The following is an 18377-nucleotide window of genomic DNA, read 5'->3' on the forward strand; positions in this document are numbered from 1 at the left end:
TAGTGAGAAAGGAAAACAGTGCTGAGACTTAATATGAATGCCCTCTTCTGACCAAATTGTGTTATGACTAACTGAACACGAGTAGATTTAATTTTTAGTCCAAAATGCTGTAAAAACTCCAAGACACCAATACTGGGGGGAAAGAAAAACCTGTATTTGATTGAAAATGACAATGTATACCACTAATTCAATTTCCCATAAAAAGTATTACTGTACATACACAACATTTGACAGATTTTAACATTACAACTTTAGCTTGTTCACAGAAATCTCTTTTTGTTTCTTCTTCTTTGCGGTCTGGTCCTTTGAGCCCCTAACTTGACTTTTTACTTGATCTTGTAGTTGGGAGAAGAAGGCTTGAGAGGAACGGAGTGCCTTATCCATCCCATCATTCTGTTTGGAAGTACAGGAGAAAAAAGTCAACATATATATTAAAATCGTTCAGACGGACATAGGCAAAAAAATCATTATGCGTTTAACGCAGCGTCATTACTATCCTACAAAAGAAAGAAAAAAAAAACATTATTTAAAACTGCATTAATCTACAGTCACTAACCGTGAGTATTTTTGCTTTTCCTCCTTTAGTAAGTTTCTTCAGAGTCTGTTCAACTTCAGCTCTGCTCTTTTTCTTGTTTTCTCCTGCTTTCATCGCCTCTTTGTGTTTCTGTCTCTTCTCTCGTTCCTGTATCTTCATATGCTTCAGTTTCTTCTTCTTTCGTCTCTCTCGTTTCTTATCTGTGGTCGTTTTCTCTGTTTCTCCAAGTATATCTCCTGCCTTATTCTTCTCCTGAGATAAGGAAATAAAAAGTATTTTGCAAATTGTACAAATTAAATGGTTTCTTGAACACTTTAAAGTGAAGTTCTCTAATACATGGCTGTAAATAATGTTATCAGAGCAAGCTGCACAAACCTTAATTTCCTCTGGAGCCAGAAGCGTGGCATCACTGGCATTGACTGGAGCCACTTCCTCCATAGTAATCGAAGGCATGTTGGAAACCACTTTCACCTCAGGAATATGCTAAACAGAGGAAGTAAAATACTTTTTACTAGAACTTGTTTGTAAAAAAAAAATTCTAAGAAACTTAATTTAGTGGTCAGGACAGTTATCTAGTCTAGAAGTCATATATAATATTAATAGATTCATTTTATAAAGACCTTTTTTTAGCCAGTTAAATTGAAATGGTGTTTTCAAAGCTTTTAATCTGATCTGTAAAAAGAAAGATAGTAATCTCTTCACTATTTCTGTTTCACATATGGCATTTGTAGAATTTCCACAGACTATTTGCAGTTCCTAAAGGTATAGTTCAACAAAACTCCATCATTGGTCTCTTTTGTTATATAGAAAAGAGCATTTTGGATATTCTGCTAGTACTCAACATCTCATTTATTATACTTTTTTTTTTTTTAAATAAACGTTTTTATTTTGGGTGAACTAATACTTGTTGTGAATGAATCGTTCAGTATGTAGGGGGAGAGATTATAATAAAGAGATTATCAGTGAATAATGTTTTTAACTTGGCCAAAGATTCATAGATTCAGAAGACATGGAATATAGTGCGCAACTCTTATGGATTTTTTATGGTGTCTTTTTACAGCTTGACAGATGTAGTGGTCACTATGAACGGTCTCCTAAGCAACCAATTTGGCCTGGTTGCTAGGGACAGTAGAGTCACAGGGGGTAACTTCTTTGCGGTCGTGATTGGTGGTTCTCCCTCTCAATGGGGTGCGCGGTAAGTTGTGCGCTGATCGCAGAGTGTTGCATGAGCCTCCACATGCTGTGAGTCTCCGCAGTGTCATGCATAATGAACCACGTCATAAGATGTGCGGATTGACAGTCTCAGAAGCGTGGGCAACTGAGACTTTTCCACTGCCACCCAGATTGAAGCGAGTTACCGCGCCATCATGAGGACCTACTAAGTAGTGGGAATTGGGCATTCCAAAATTGGGGAGAAAAGGAGATACAATTTATTTAAAAACAAAAACACTATCTCTAAAAATATTAATGTTAGTAGTCGATTAGTTGACCACCCTGGCACACCTGCACATCCCTTCTATGGGGTTTGTAAAAACATAAGTGTGAATTCCTTGTCAGTCATGTATAGGCACATACTACGGCATAACCTTCTAGAGCCATGGGCGAAATTTTACTCACTGGTTTTGGTGTAAAGTGGAAGTTTGAAAGTGCATCCAATTTGAGGAAGAGAGTGTCCATGAGTTTCTGGATTTCTACATGTGCTGGATTCTCTTCATCTTCCTTCTTGTTCTGAAACCCACAAAAAGATATGGAAACATACATAAAGCACAGTCTCAGATATAATTCAAGATTTCCTCTGTTTTATACTAACATTTGCCTATGAGCGTACCTAGATGTACTGTAATTAGATTTTATTCAGGTTTTTATTGTGTATGCATTTGGCATATGGCTCTACTTTTATCTTTATTATGAAAAGAACTACGGTCAACACGTGTCGTTTTTAAATGTGCTATAAAAATAAACTTGATTAATAACATACAAGACACAGCAGCAAATAGGACTCACCTGTATCTGTTTAATATATTCCTGCTCATAAACCTCTGCCAAACTCAGTTTGCTCTTCTCATGGTCCAGAGTGAGTCTCTTCTTATACTCAAACGCCTCCTCTTTAGGCTTTTCTTTCCTTACCACATCATCCCAAACCTTAAGGATAACAGATCAAATATGAACAATTAATAAACATAAGTCTTTATTACACCAGCTGAAGTGATAGGTCTCTCTGCCCTCATATACTGTTAGTGGCACATAATGTCTGTATGAATAAGATACCACTGGTATCAAAATTAGAACATGGACACTGAAGTTTAACCAACCTGATCTTTGATTCTCTGTTTAATTATGTCCTCAAGCTGTAATGTAGTTTCCTCTGTGATTGCAGGGGCTGTGAAGGACAGAAACAAAGACATGCAAACTATAGAAACAGGATCGAAACATGTTGTTTTGCTACAAATATCAGCATGAAACGCTCACCCATCCTCGAGGCCTGGTCAAACGCCACATCCTCCTCCAGCATGCTGTTCTCTGGCCGAGTCTGAGCAGTCACCTCTCCCGTAAGCTGCCATGGCTTCTCCGACAACGCAGCATTCTCCAGTTCGTCAATCGTCTGTGCCATCTGTTTACATTCATGACATTTAATAACACAGTGCTCAGCTGCAGGATTACTGGAAAATATCAAACAGATTTATTTTAAGGACTTCATATTTAGTGCAAAGGCAAACCTTTTCCTGTCGCTTTTCAAATGCTGACTTAGACTCATGTTTAGGCCAATTTTTAGCTTTTCCACCCAGAATGTCTTCCATATCCTCCCCTTCACTGTCATCAGGGAGCTCAAAGGTCACTTTCCGTAAAGCATCTCTGGCTTTCCGGCTTTCAGCACCACCCATATCACCCCTAAATTGAGGGGCGGAAGGTTTTAGATGTCTGAAAAAAAAAAAATCTAATTGTGTATTCAGATAGTACACTAAAATGGAACACAACATGCACTCCCTTGTCTTACTCATCCATATCAAAATCATCTTCATCATCCTCCTCCTCCTCCTCATCATCTTGTGCTCCCTCAAAATCATCATTAGATTCCAGTTCAGTATCTGCATCTGGATCTGTCTGTTCAAGCTCTCCATCCACAGGAGCAAAGAAATCTTTGTATTTTATATCTCTGGAGCTTCTCTTCTGTAAAGTACATGAAAAAATAAGAGAGGTAGTGTAGCAATGACTCAATTCAGCTTAATTTATGTACTGTTAAGGCATAGTTGACCCAAACATGATGATAATTTTCTCACCCTCATGCCATCCCATAAGTAAATAACTTACTTTCTTCTGCTGAACACAAAGGAAGATTTTTTAGAATAATATCTCAGCTCTGTAGATCCATACAAAGCAAGAAAATGGTGACCATAAAAGTAATCTATAAGACTCCAGAAGTTTAATCAATGTCTTCAGAAGTGATATGATATGTGTGGGTGAGAAACGGATCAATATTTAGCCCCCCCCCCCCCACAATTTGGAATGCCCAATTCCCACTACTTTGTAGGTTCTCGTGGTGATGCGGTTACTCCCCGCAATCCAGATGGTGGAGGACAAGTCTCAGTTGCCTCCACTTCTGAGATGTCAATCCATGCATCTTATTACATGGCTCGATGTGCATGACACCACGGAGGCTCACAGCATGGGAGGCTTGTGCTATTCTCCGCGATCCACACACAACTTACCACGCACCCCACTGAGAGAGAGAACCACTAATCGTGACCACAAGAAAGTTACCCCATGTGACTCTACGCTCCCTAGCAACCAGACCAATTTGGTTGCTTAGCAGACCTGGCTGGAGTCACTCAGCACAACCTGGATTTGAACTTGTGACTCAAGGGGTGGTAGTCAGCGTTAATACTCGCTGAGCTACCCAGGCCCCCCATTTAAGTCCTTTTTTCCTGAAAATCTCCACATTTGAACAGCCCCAACTAGTAGGTGGCTGAAGTTAAAGTGGAGATTTATAGAAAAAAAAAAGGATTAATTGAACGGTTTCCCAACCATACCTACCATATTGCTTCTGAAGACATGGATTTAACCACTGAAGTCTTATGGATTACATGAATGCTGCCTTTATGAACTTGAGTTCAGGTCACCATTCACTTGCATTGTATGGACCAACAGAGCTGAAATATTCTCCTAAAAATCTTCCTTTGTGTTCAGCAGAGAAAGTCATACACATCTGGTATGGGCATGAGGGTGAGTAAATGATTAGAGCAATTTCATTTTTTGGTGAACCATTACATAAAAACAACAACAAAAGTAGCAAATTAAATAACCAGAAGCAGAAATATTGTGACTAAAACTAAATGGTCTAAAACACTTTACATACACCTGTGTGTTACCTGTTTTTGTTTTTTCAATGTCACTGGTTTATCAAAGCTAAGTTCCTCTTCATCATCTGTTGGTAAATCTTGAAAGTAGTCTATTTCCTCCCCTACGCTCTCCTTTCCCTCTCTTTTATCCATGTCCTCCAGAAAAGCCTCCATTTCTGAGAGCTTAAAAAACCTGTCATCCACTTCTGACACGGCCACATTAGATTTTGATAATTTGGTAGTTGACTGTCTCTGTTGTTTGGTTTGTTTTTCAAATTGATCTACATTAAAGTCCAAATCAGAGTCCTCGCCAGAAAAGTCCTCTTCCTCATTGTCTCCAGATGATTTTGGTCTTTGTTCCAATTCTTCCTCTTCATCATCCTCCTCCTCCTCCTCCTCGCTCTCCTCAGCCAAATCCTCATTATCTCCATCATCATCATCATCATCATCAGCAGCATTCTCCTCCTCCTCCTCTGTGTCTTCAAGAAAAGTTATAGAGTCTTCCGAGACAGCTTGCCCAACTATGTCATCAAACTGTTTCAGTAATGCACTATTCTGAAGCTCCAGCTCCTGCCAGATTTGCTCCTCGTCAAAATTCTCAATGACCAGCTGCTCAAGGGGGCTTCCTTTACAGCCTGCAGGCTCATGAGCCTTATGCAGATCATAAAGTGTCTTGGTGAGTGATGTCAAGTCTGCTGCTAGAGCATCCTGGACACTGAGAGAGGGAAAGGATAGAATGGTGAAGAATAAGGTTGAATGGCAATGATTTTTTCAAACGGTTTGTAATATTTTTTTTATTTTTTTTATTTACATTCGCAAACAAAGGATACCACTGCTGTTACAGTTGGAACTCTATGTTTAAAAGAACTGTTTGACTGAAGCAAAATATGGATAACCTCACAAGTACTGCATTACTAATAAAGTGAAGGTAATTTCATATAAGATTATCCATCAAGTATCTCCGGTTAAGACACTATTGATGCAGCATTTTAAAGTTAGTATGAAAATAACAACACTTTACCAGTTTTTGGTAAAAATGCTCCTTAAGAGTGAGATTATTTTTCATTAATTTTGGGAGTCTTTGAGAGAGTTGAACAATTATTTCCAAAAAGAAGCCAAGATTGTTGTTCATTTTGAAGAAACCTATGTAATAAGTTAATTGTAAAAAGAAGTGCAGTTCAATTGATTTGACAATAATTTTTTGTATATGTGATTTAATTATTATTATGGCTCGTTATTATATAAAAGCTAAATTGACTATAAAAAAAAAATCCCTGTATATGGACAATTTAAAAAATATATAGAAAACAATATCTAAAACAAGTAACAATATGAAAGCAATACGAATTATCCAACTGTTTACAACGTATATATTTTTCTATAATGTTATTTGAGAAGCTTCACTTTTAGATATTTTTCCCCATATACTCCTGGCATGTTTAATGTTTTTAAAAAAGTTAGAATTTTAATTGTTCTTAATAATATTTATTTTTAAAAGAATAGAATGATACAGATCAGTGATATTTATAAAAACGAAATAATATCATTAAATTAAAACAACGCGGTTCATTTCACTGTTAAAGACATAACTCAAATTAATATACATATGTTTTCAACCCCACAGTGAGAGTTATGCACATGTGTGGCTATAAGCTATTCAGCTAGCTTACAGTTAGTCAGCAAATATTTCAACTGGCAAGCTTTCAACACACAAGTCATCAGTGTTAACAAAATGGCTAAATCAAATAATGTGCATCTAACCTGAGAAATAGATCGGGGTGCGCTGTGTTGGTGGTTAATAGCTGTAGACAACTCTGCAGTGTGCTAATGCCATCACCGTTCGCCATCGCTGCAGTGCAGACACATGGGATCCTGCGTGCGTTTCGTAAATACAACCGCCGGAAACATGGAACACTATATTGCATTCCCCATAGAACGTTCCGTATTACGTCAGCGTATATTAACATTCTCTTGTTACATTTTAATTTGATTTGCATAACATATCTATTATGATTATATATTTATATATAATGTATGAACAGTGCACCTGTTACCAGATCACATTTGCCATTATTAAATAAAGTATTCTTTCATATTTCCAGTGAAAACAAAGATGGCTGCCTCAATACTGAAGGTTGCAGAAACGGATATTTTTCGAGGAAGATTCCTTAAGTATTTTTTTAATGTACGCAACATTTTGGAGTTGTTTTATTGCAACGGTTGCCGTTCCAGTTCTCTATAGTTCTTTAATTCTTGCGGATTATAACATAACCTATCATATAACAGCATTTCCATTGGGGAGACAGGGGCTAGTTGTAACACGGGGAAGTTGTCACAAGGGCTTTATCACACTAACGATGAGATTTGGAGTAAAACGTCAAATGATAGAAATGTGTGTTTTGCCTGCTAGTTTTGTTCAAACACCTAGTTTAATCCAATCTTAAATTACGATATTTTTGTGAATTCTACCCTACAAAGTAAATATTCTCTATCATTGTAGTTTTGTAATGGCTTTCAAGAAAACAAGCGAATATCAAACCACACTGCCCTACATTCAGCTAAGGGTCAACTATATTACGAAAGCACATTTTTACTGAAAGGTTAGACTGTTCTTATAGGACAAAGATATTTTTCATGAAAATCAGGTTGTTTGTTTCGATTTTTGTTGTTTCCTGGATAGTTTTGATATATATATATATATATATATATATATATATATATATATATATATATATATATATATAAAAAAAAATGTAACTTGTGTAATAAAATAAAAGTAAATAGGCTTCCCCGCTATTGGGACAAAAGTTGTCACAAAAGTTAAACAAGTGTGTGTTCAACAAACTATCTTTTTTCCTGGGCAATATCGGTGAACATGTTCAAGTTTATTTGTAGCCACATCTTTTAAGTAATTGGATGTGCAGAAATTAACTTAAAAAAATAAATAAACCTGACTAAAGTAAAAAAGTGTAACTAGCCCTGGTCTCCCCCTATTACTATTCCAGGTCTCTCGAGGTGTGCATGGCACGACAATGGCATTGTCTCTGTCTGTGCCCGTCAGTCAAGGTGTTCCCCAGTCACTGTGGAAGTTAGGCAGGTTGAATCATGTGGCTATCGATGTACCAGACCTAGAGAAAGCCACAGCACTGTACCCCGATGTGCTGGGTGCTCAGGTGAGCGTTACTGTGCGTCTCCCAGAGCATGGCGTGTACACTGTGTTTGTGGAACTGGCAACACCAAGCTGGAGCTTCTGCACCCCCTGGGAGAGAAAAACCCCTTAGCAGGATTCCTGCAGAAGAACAAAGCTGAAGGGATGCATCATATCTGTATCGAGGTAAAGATTGCATGACATTGTATTGAAATGTAATATTATAATGTTGTCTTTACTAGAGGTAAGGCCGTTGCACACTGAGTCCGAAATTTTCGTATGCGTTTTTCCGTGTTCATCAGCCTAAAAATTCGTCACGCACAGAAACCTTGCACACTGAGTCCGATGCGTATTTATTAAACCTTTGCGGAAAAAAACGCAAAAATTACAAAATGGATTCGTCAAGCAGTGAGGATGATTTTGTTGCCCTCTCTCTTCTTAAAAAGAGAAAAAGAAAGAGGAAATATTGGGTCCATCCAATCCTGAGATTGCGCCGAGAGGAAGGAGAGTTTCAGCTCCTTATCAAGGAGTTGTGAAATTATCCCGAGCGATTCAAAATTTACCTCAGAATGTCTGTGGAAAAGTTTGATGCTTTGCTAGCGATACTGGAGCCACACATTAAAAAGAAGACTACAAATTTCCGTGAGCCAATCGATCCTGAACAGAGACTGGCAGTATGTCTAAGGTAGCTATCTCACACACACACACACACACACAAAAACACACAGCCGGCGGAAGCGCTGGGCAGACAGAACAGCTGTATACAGGTTATATTTTGTACCCTAATAATACAATAGTAATCGAATTGGCTGCTCAATCACACCTAAATCGATCCGAAATTCGACCACACACACACACACACATTATTGAAACAACATTAAGTTGTGCTCTATAATAATATATGTATAATTTCAGGTATCTGAGCACTGGGGACTCATTCACGAAGTGTATCAACTTGTCAGACGCCATTCTGGATTTTGCCGGTCACTTGTACGGTGGCTCCGATTTGTCAAAAAACCTCTCAAAATGCTGGCGGTGGATGCGAAAAACGCAGAAAATCGAACCCGATCCGAATTTTTTTATTACGGACGAAAGTTTCGGAGGCAGTGTGCAAGCGTGATTGAAATAACGTGAGGTCGATTTTTTTTTTTAACGTGCGAAAATTTCGGATACGAATTTCGGACTCAGTGTGCAATGGCCTATAGACTGAAATATCTGTTTTATTGAATCATCGGTGCCGATAGTTGCTTTTTGGAACTGTTGTTATCCACAAAACAATCTATGCCAATAGTTTTTTCATCATGTCAAAATAAGAGTCCCGGTGTGTTTTATGCTTGTTTATACTTTAAAAAGTCTAATTTTCTGGTTATTGAACAAAACTGTTAAACAATAAACTGCATCTGGGATTTTATTCATTTAGGACTCTTTGACAGTGCCCTTCATAGTTAGGAAAGAATACTCTTTTTTTATTAATTATATAAATTAATTAAAAACTATTAAAAATGAAAAAACAGTTAAAAGGTAATCTGCGTTTCCCACCAGCTTAGTTATCGGTACTGGCAAAATCCACTCGGTCAACCTCTAGTCTTTGGTTTATCACAGTATTTGGTTGATTATGTAGGTTATTAGATTAAAACTAATAAAATTAGAAAACAAAAAGAGATAGACACCGTTGTACACTTTCATTAAGCAGGTTGTTTATAACCATTCTCATGGATATTTTATATTCTGATTATTTATATTGTTGGATTGTTGCAAATTGAGAGTGAACTTGATGAGCAGACCAGCTTTTTATATTCATTCCAATTCTGACAGCAGTATTTTCATGAAAGCTGCTGAGCTGAAACTGATGTTTCCCAATTTCTTGTCCACAAATTTTAACAGTCCTGATAAGTTTTCATTTTAATTCTCATTCCCATGTTTCCATAGCAGACTGTAATGTTAAATACCGGGTTGCTCTAAGCCATCTCATCCCTTAATTCTTGAATTCACAAAATACCCATACAATAATAATGTTTGATGAGAAAAATATAAATAAAAACATTTAAAATGTCTGGCTGCATTGAATTTAGTGCTAATGTTCATTACTGTGGAGCAGAATTACTCAGACAGACTGATATATTCAGAAACAAAGATTTCTTTAGATTACTCATAAATCAGCTATTGTTAAGTTATTGCTGGTGTCTACAGACCTTTTCTGACTTGGAATTAGTATACTAAGCATCGGAAAATGTGAACATTAAATATAAATGTAAATATACTTTATAAAGATACGTTATTAATTTATTTTTGTGTGTCAGTATCCATAATTTACTTTGTATTGCCTGTTTGATTGCAGGTTGATGATATCAATGCAGCAATAGTTGATTTGAAGGCAAAGAAAATCAGGCTGCTCTCCCCAGAGCCACGAATAGCAGCACATGGCAAACCTGTGATGTTCCTCCACCCTAAAGACTGTGATGGAGTTCTTGTGGAGATAGAACAAGCATAGACATTACACATGTCCCAAGTGATTACACTATCTAGAAAATAGTGACACTCTGTTTAAAACATCTGATTAGGTTATTCAATTTTTAAGTAAGCTGAAGGTATGTAAGTGATGGTTGAAAGTAAAATTGGATTTTTCCACTTTCCTTCACTGTTACTCTCCCGTTGTGTGTTTGATTTTCATGGAATTTTCCCTGATTGTTCCACTGATAATTATTTTCCTGTTTGATTAAAATAAATATTTAGTTTGAGTTAGTTTAGAATTTTCCTGTTCCATTTACAAAAACAAACAAACTCAAAATCTCTTGCCCATTAGGTTTTCTATGAAACAATTAATATATTGTATTAATAATGATGCATCATGAAATATTATAATTTATTATCTAATTGCATTTTTATTGTAAAGTTTTTGTAATTATGCAGTTGTATAATTTGTATTTGTTACTGGTTGTTTTCTACTGTTGTAGTAAAAGTATTGACTATTAGAAGAATAGAAGCAGAAATAAGTTCACAAACATCATTTTTTTAAATGCTACAAAACAATGGAAAGATGTTCACCTTAACAATTTGAAAGTATATGTCCATAAATGTGGATTGAAATTGACACAATCCTCTCATCTGGCTCTCAATAGAGCAGACAGTTTGAAGGTTTCTTTGTTTGGCTGACAACCATGTAATTGGGATACAACTTGGACCATTTCCATCTCTCCACTGTAGTCAACCCTCTGCCAAATAGAAAGTTGTTTTGCTATTATGCCTTAAATGTGCTTCTTTTGGATACAACTGTAGGAGGGAGATTAGGAACTGATGTTTGTGGGCTGACAGTTCTCTCGCTGTGTGGTCTCTAAGGTCCTTGTTTGAAGTTTTCTGCATTATTGTCCTCTTCTGTTGTTGAAATTAATAGGGTCTTTTTTTTTTTTCTTTTTTTTTTTTTGCAGTTTTAAGCTGTTTTTGACATTCCAATTCTTTGGGCAGTCAGAAAAAGAATAATGTATCTCAGCCTCTTACAGACCTTTTATTTTTTTATATCTTCACATTTTGACTGGATTTAAAGGGATAGTTCACCCTAAAATGAAAATTCTTTCTTCATTTAATCATCCTCATGCCATCCCAGATGTGTATGACTTTCTTCTGCAGAACACAAAGATTTTTAGAAGTTCTGTTGGTCCATACAATGCAAGTGAACGGTGACCAAAATTTGAAGCTCCCAAATGTACATAAAGGCAACAGAAAAGTAATCCATATGACTCCAGTGGTTTAATCCATGTCTTCTGAAATAATCCAATCGGTTCTGGGTGAAAACAGACCAAAATGTAACTCAATTGTCACTATAAATCTTGACATCTGCAGTCTCTTGCCAATCATCATTTCAAGCTTGATTACACATTCTAGCACTGTGCATGCATAAAGCACTAGGAAGTGTTATCGAGCTTGAAATCATGATCGTGCCTAGAGACAGCAATGGCAAGATCTAGTGAAAAAGGAGTAATATTTTGGTCTGTTCTCACCCAAAATGGATTGGATCACTCCAGAAAACATGGGTTAAACCACCGGAGTCTTATGAATTACTTTTATGCTGCCTTTAAGTGCTTTAGGAGCTTGAAAGTATATTCAATCCCATTTATTTGCACTATATGGATACAGAGCTGAAATATTCTTCTATAAATCTTTGTTTGTGTTCTGCATAAGAATGAATGTCATACACATCTTGAATGGGATGAGGGTGAGAAAATTTATGAGGCAATTGTCCTTCTTTTACTATGAAAAAAAGAGATTTTGCTTTAGATCAAATAAAGAGAATATAACCATAAAATAATATTTTTTTTTAGAGAGGTACATTATAACGCTTCCTAATAATGTTTTGTAGAAGCTTGCTTTTGCTTGTCATATTGTAGAAAAATCCTAATATCAAAACATCTGTCATGATTAAACATTATGCAAGAGTTGCAGCGTGGTAATTATGTTGTTTTCAGTGTCCCAAAGGCAGCTCATCCTAATTGCTCAAATATTCCAAGCACATGTCCAATTTTATCCATGGCATTGTGAGTTGTTTTACCACTGTAGATGAGAAAAATCACAGATTAGAGAGAAAGACTTTCTCAGTTAATCTGGCTCACAACACTGTAATCTATTGAAAAGAGATGGCGCCAACTGATTACCAACATGTTCCTTATTAGTTACTATTTTCTCAGTATTGCTCAGCTAATGTTTTGATATCAATGCCTGTGATATCTTAATGTGGCTAGCTTTCTCATTTTCATGTGTGCCATAACACATAATGGTTTCCATGTAAATCCAACAGCAACTTGATGAAAAGACGATTTGCTTCATGGAAACAGCATAAATCTCTCTTTTCTGTTATATAATGTCATATTGTGAATCCGAGTCAGGGATGCATCATGCATTAGGAGAACTTGTGTTTTGGCGAAGCCAACGGCAGATATGTTCCCTATCGAGAGGTCTCTCCTATTGCGTAAGTAGCTTACACTATGGGAAAACTCCGTTTCTCGAGAAATATTGAAGTCTTTATGTAAAACGCATTGCAGCTGCACAGCAGACAGTAATGAGCGAGGCAGCTTGGTCATTGGCTGTGCTGCGGCAACTGCTCGAACCAATGACGGGGCGACGCGCGCCTCGCGTTCGTGCGCTCAGAGCCCTCCGAAATTAGCATAGCCAGGCTATATAATGGGCACCCCGTCATACGAGTTCCTTTAGATTTAATCTCCTTCAGCGAAGACCTCCTCTTCGCTGGATCCTCCGGATTGTTGGAGTCTTTCGCCCGCCGTTGACAAGCCTACAGCAGGACTGCCAAGAGGATGCCGGCGCCTTCAGCCGCCAAGAAAAAAGCGCCGCTCACGGAGGCCGCCAGAGCATGCGGACTTCAGTGACGTCACGCCGGGCCAGTCCCCGCATGCTTTACCACCACCCGAGAACTCCCCGCCGCCAGTCCAATTCACGCAGACGGACCAGCACCCCTCCAACAGAGCGGTGGGTCTCATCTCGTTCGGCGCGCCAGGGGACGACAGTGAAAAGGTTGACAGCCTTTCCAATTGGCGCTGCATCCGACGACTGGCCGGGCTCGGCCTTCGACCCCGCGCCGTCAACATTAGCGGACACAAGCACGGGCACCAGCATGGTAAGAGAGTTCGCTGAACGCTTCACTGCAGCGAGCAAAACGTGTAAAACATTACCCAGTCCTTTTACTGGAAATGTCTGTACAGCAGTCAATGGGCCAGTCACAGAACTCGCTCACCTGCAATCAAATGCCGTTTTAACGGCAACACACAGAAATCACAAGAGTCATTTTCTGCCTGTGTCACTAAGGGGTCACGTGTCCACACTAAAGTGCGCACTCCCACATATCAATACTGTCCAAACAGTGCCGAATACTTTCCCAGCTCGAGCTGGACGCCCCATAAATGTAGATTGTGTGCCTATTGTCATGTATGCACCACTACACACAAGCACTGTTCCCACAGTTATAAACACTTCCCCAGTAAAAGCGGGAAATACTATAAAAGTAGCGCGCGTGCCTGCTGCCATGCATGCACCCCTACACACAAACACTGTATGCATGGCCAAAAACCCCGCCGCTAGCGGGAGGCTTTATGAAAGTGGCGCGCATGCCTACCACAGTAGATGCACCCCCACCCATAAGCGCTGCCCATACAGTTCCAAACAGATCTCTGGCTCACGCCGCGAGCATCACAGATGCGACGCGCGAGACAAGAAACTCCCCGCTAAGAGCGGGAAGCTTTATGGAAGTGGCGCGCGTGCCTATTACAATGTATGCACCCCCACCCGTAAACACTGTCATTTCAAACATTTCTCCGGCTCTTGCTGCGAGCATTACGGAGATAGCGCGTGTGCCTGTAATCTCACACGCACCCCTGCACTCAACAAAGCTGCTCAGCGCGCGCCCGCGCCTTTGAGAGCTGTAAGCTCAGTGTTAGCACATTTTCTGCCTGCGTCACTAAGGGGTCACGTGTCCACACTAAAGTGCGCACTCCCACAGTTACAAACACTGTATGCATGACCAAAAGAGCGGGAGGCTTTATGTAAGTGGCGCGCGTGCCTACTACAGTATATGCACCCCCACCCATAAGCGCTGCCCATACAGTTTCAAACAATTCTCTGGCTCATGTCGCGGGCATCACAGATGTGACGCGTGAGCCAAGAAACTCCCCGCTAAGAGCGGGAAGCTTTATGAAAGTGGCGCGCGTGCCTATTACAATGTATGCACCCCCACCTGTAAACACTGTCTATACAGTTTCAAACATTTCTCCGGCTACGAGCATTACGGAGATAGCGCGCGTGCCTGTAATCTCACACGCACCCCTGCACTCGGCACTCAACACAGCTTCTCAGCGCGCGCCCGCGCCTCTGAGAGCCGTAAGCTCAGTGTTAGCACATTTTCTGCCTGTGTTACTAAGGGGTCACGTGTCCACACTAAAGTGTGCATTCCCACAGTTACAAACACTGTATGCATGGCCAAAAACACTCCGCACCGAGGTGCTCGAACTGATAGAGAAGGGCGCTATAGAAACTGTTCCTCCCTCTATGAGCGAGGCGGGTTTTTACAGCCGCTATTTTCTCGTCCCGAAAAAGGACGGTGGCCTCCGCCCCATCCTAGATCTCAGACATCTGAACAAAGCTTTTATGATTCGCTCGTTCAGAATGTTAACAACCAAACATATCCTTGCGAAAGTTCGCCCCGGGGGTTGGTTTCTATGAGTGGATTTGAAAGACGCTTACTTTCACATTCCGATAGCGCCTCATCACAGGCCTTTTCTGAGATTTGCTTTCGAGGGACAGTTATACCAGTACACAGTACTACCATTCGGCCTATCATTGGCCCCCCGTACATTCATGAAATGTATGGACGCGACACTTTCCCCCCTGAGACAGCGGGGAGTGCGAATACTGAATTACCTCGACGATTGGCTAATCATAGCACAATCAGAGGGTCAGTTAATGATGCACAGATCGTGGATTATCAGCCATCTAGAATGCCTGGGTCTGAGAATCAATTTTGCAAAGAGCGTGCGATCCCCCAGCCAGAATATCTCTTCTGGGAATAGTGCTAGACTCAGTGCAGATGACAGCGCGCCTCTCATCAGAGCACGCGCTCTCTATTCAACGCCTTGCAACATCATTCAGAAAGGGCGCGCGCGCCCCCGTCAAACGATTTCAAAGAATGCTCGGTCTCATGGCCTCGGCATCAGCTGTACTCCAGCTAGGATTGTTGCACATGCGTCCTCTCCAGCGCTGGCCCAAGAGCCGTGTCCCCACTCACGCGTGGCGCTCGGGCCACTTTTTGATCAGAGCGAATCACGGCTGTATAAAAGCCCTGACGCCCTGGAAAGCCATCAACTGGTATCAAACCGGCGTGAGTCTGGGCGTAAATACGCGGAGAAAAATGATCACGACAGATGCCTCCAAAATAGGATGGGGGGCCCTTTACGAGGGCAGGCCTGTATCCGGCTTTTGGTCAAACCCGGAAAAGCGCCTACATATAAACTGTCTGGAAATGAAAGCGGTCGCCTTGGCTCTCAGAGCCCTGCTTCCGTACCTGAAAAACGAACACGTCCTGGTCCGAACGGACAACATGACGGTAGTTTCGTATATAAATCGCCAGGGTGGACTCAGGTCGAGCTCCCTGCACTCTATGGCCAGGGAGCTCATCTTATGGTCACAACACCACCTGCGCTCGCTGAGAGCAGCGCATGTGCCAGACGCCCTGAACCAGGGAGAAGACATGCTGTCCAGAGACAAGGTTCTCCCAGGAGAATGGTCTCTCCACCCCCTGACGGTTCAGTGGTTATGGCAAAACTTTGGCGAGGCAGAGGTCGACCTCTTCGCCTCCAGGGAAAACGTGCAATGCCCACTTTTCTTCTCAAAGATCACGGACGCGCTCGCCCAAGTCTGGCCGAGCCGCCCCTTGTATGCTTTTCCCCCGATCACGATGCTACCTCAGGTCATCATTCGGATCAGGGAAGTGAAATGTGCAGTGCTCCTGGTAGCCCCACTCTGGAAAAACCAGACATGGTTTCCAGAACTGATGCAGATGATGCAATCTGCCCCATGGCCGATTCCGTTGAGGCTAGACCTCCTCAGGCAGGCCAACGGGATGATTTTTCATCCCCGCCCCGATCTGTGGGCCCTCCATGCATGGCCCCTCAACAGGTTCCCGAGAACCTCCCCAGTGGAGTTTTGAGAACCATCACTGAGGTGCGAGCACCCTCTACGAGGCACTTATATGCCCAAAAGTGGAAAGTGTTCAGTGACTGGTGTGATACCAAGAGCTTGAACCCCAAATCGTGCGAGATACCAAGCGTACTCGCCTTTTTGCAAGAGCTGCTGGAGGCGGGCCGCACACCCTCCACACTCAAAGTCTATGTGGCTGCCATAGCGGCGTCACACAATCCTGATAAAGGACGTTCATTAGGGAAAAACGACCTAATCATTCGTTTCCTAAGAGGCGCTAGGAGGATGAACCCTCCTCGCCCCCCCTCGGTGACGATCTGGGACCTGGCCACGGTCCTGGACGCACTCAAGAGTTCCCCGTTCGAACCTCTCCGAACCGTGCACCTTAAACAGCTCTCGCTCAAAACTGCGCTCTTGCTGGCGCTCGCCTCAGTCAAGAGAGTGGGCGACCTGCACACGCTGTCATCAAGCGTTGCTTGCCTGGAATTTGGACCTAACGACTGCAGAGTTGTCCTTAGGCCAAAACACGGGTATATTCCTAAAGTGCTCTCCACACCCTTCAGAGCACAGGTGATATCTCTGGCAGCGCTATCGTCCCCAGCAGACGAAAGCGACGCTAATTTACTCTGCCCGGTCAGGGCGCTCAGAGTATATTTGGAACGTTCTGCCCTGTTCAGACAGACGGAACAATTATTCGTATGCTTTGGCGGCCGCAATAAAGGTTTTGCAGTCTCAAAGCAAAGAATATCGCGCTGGATAGTGGATGCTATAGCGCTAGCTTATGAAGCCAAGGGCCTTCAATGCCCCTTAGGCGTCAGAGCTCACTCTACGAGGAGCATGGCCTCCTCGTGGGCTTGGTCGAGTGGGATACCCATTGAAGATATTTGTGCGGTGGCGGGCTGGGCCTCGCCTTCGACATTTATCAGGTTTTATAACCTACAGGTCCCCTCATTGCATTCCAACATTCTATCAGCCTGACTGTAGAATGGACTGGAGTATGTATATGCTGAGCATTATCTCCTCCCTTATAAGGTCCGTCTCTGACCGACTTAGAGGATTTTTATGCATATCAGTACATAGAAAACTCAGTACATAAGATATGTGCTTGTGTTTGTACTATGAGCGCCCACCATGGACCACCTTGGAAGGGCTCTATACTATCCCATTATGTAGCTCGCCGTTGGCCGGCTCGTGGAATAATCAGTTTGCTTTAAGGCTCAGGCATCTGCCTCTGGCTTTATAGAGCGAAGTCAGCACGCACAGCGTTTTACATGGTGTTCCCATAGCGTAAGCTACTTACGCAATAGGAGAGACCTCTCCATAGGGAACGACTCGGTTACTAACGTAACCTCGGTTCCCTGAGAGGAGGGAACGAGTATTGCGTAAGCTGCCGTGCTTGTGCTTGGTCAGTTCGCTTCAGTCGATTGAACCTAAAGGAACTCGTATGACGGGGTGCCCATTATATAGCCTGGCTATGCTAATTTCGGCAATACTTACGCAATACTCGTGAGGTTACGTTAGTAACCGAGTCGTTTTGTAGGCCTATAAATGACATCACAAATCACTGAAGACAGAGGATGGTCAATCATTTTGTAGGCTATGCTGCATTCCATTCAACTCGGAAAGTCAGATCTTCCCACTGTGAAAAGTGCAATGGAACGCC

General features: G+C 41.3%; 2 protein-coding genes across 3 annotated transcripts; one reads left to right on the plus strand and one right to left on the minus strand.

Moving 5' to 3' along the window:
• Positions 1–138: 138 nt before the first annotated feature.
• Positions 139–6757, minus strand: mphosph10 (M-phase phosphoprotein 10 (U3 small nucleolar ribonucleoprotein)). 2 transcript variants are annotated; one of them, XM_052090641.1, is made up of 11 exons: positions 6634–6757; positions 4903–5587; positions 3531–3703; positions 3253–3424; positions 3005–3146; positions 2848–2915; positions 2540–2677; positions 2153–2263; positions 911–1018; positions 557–787; positions 139–393 (listed from the first exon to the last, which is right to left on the minus strand). In XM_052090641.1, the coding sequence occupies exons 1-11, from the start codon at positions 6717–6719 to the stop codon at positions 244–246; spliced, it is 2064 nt and encodes a 687-aa protein (XP_051946601.1). In that variant the 5' UTR covers positions 6720–6757; the 3' UTR covers positions 139–243. The 2 variants fall into 2 exon arrangements, with proteins under 2 accessions (XP_051946601.1, XP_051946592.1); XM_052090632.1 differs by having other exon boundaries at positions 3253–3454.
• A 227-nt stretch (positions 6758–6984) lies between these two features.
• On the plus strand, positions 6985–11775 carry mcee (methylmalonyl CoA epimerase). Its single transcript, XM_052090665.1, is given in 4 exon segments — positions 6985–7057; positions 7878–8097; positions 8100–8206; positions 10359–11775. Coding segments are annotated over 4 exon segments (552 nt in total). The 5' UTR covers position 6985; the 3' UTR covers positions 10512–11775.
• Positions 11776–18377: the final 6602 nt, after the last annotated feature.

Source organism: Xyrauchen texanus, chromosome 2 (assembly GCF_025860055.1).
Source record: "Xyrauchen texanus isolate HMW12.3.18 chromosome 2, RBS_HiC_50CHRs, whole genome shotgun sequence".
NCBI classification, from domain to species: Eukaryota; Metazoa; Chordata; class Actinopteri; order Cypriniformes; family Catostomidae; genus Xyrauchen; species Xyrauchen texanus.

Bases quoted from the DNA above. Each gene is read 5' to 3' on its own strand.
- mphosph10 (XM_052090632.1), bottom strand. From the start codon at position 6,719: ATGGCGAACGGTGATGGCATTAGCACACTGCAGAGTTGTCTACAGCTA. The intron at 3,147-3,252 runs GTTTGCCTTTGC...GAATGTAAACAG, and splicing joins TTGAAAAGCGACAGGAAAAG to ATGGCACAGACGATTGACGA. The intron at 394-556 runs GTTAGTGACTGT...ACTTCCAAACAG, and splicing joins GAAAAGCAAAAATACTCACG to AATGATGGGATGGATAAGGC.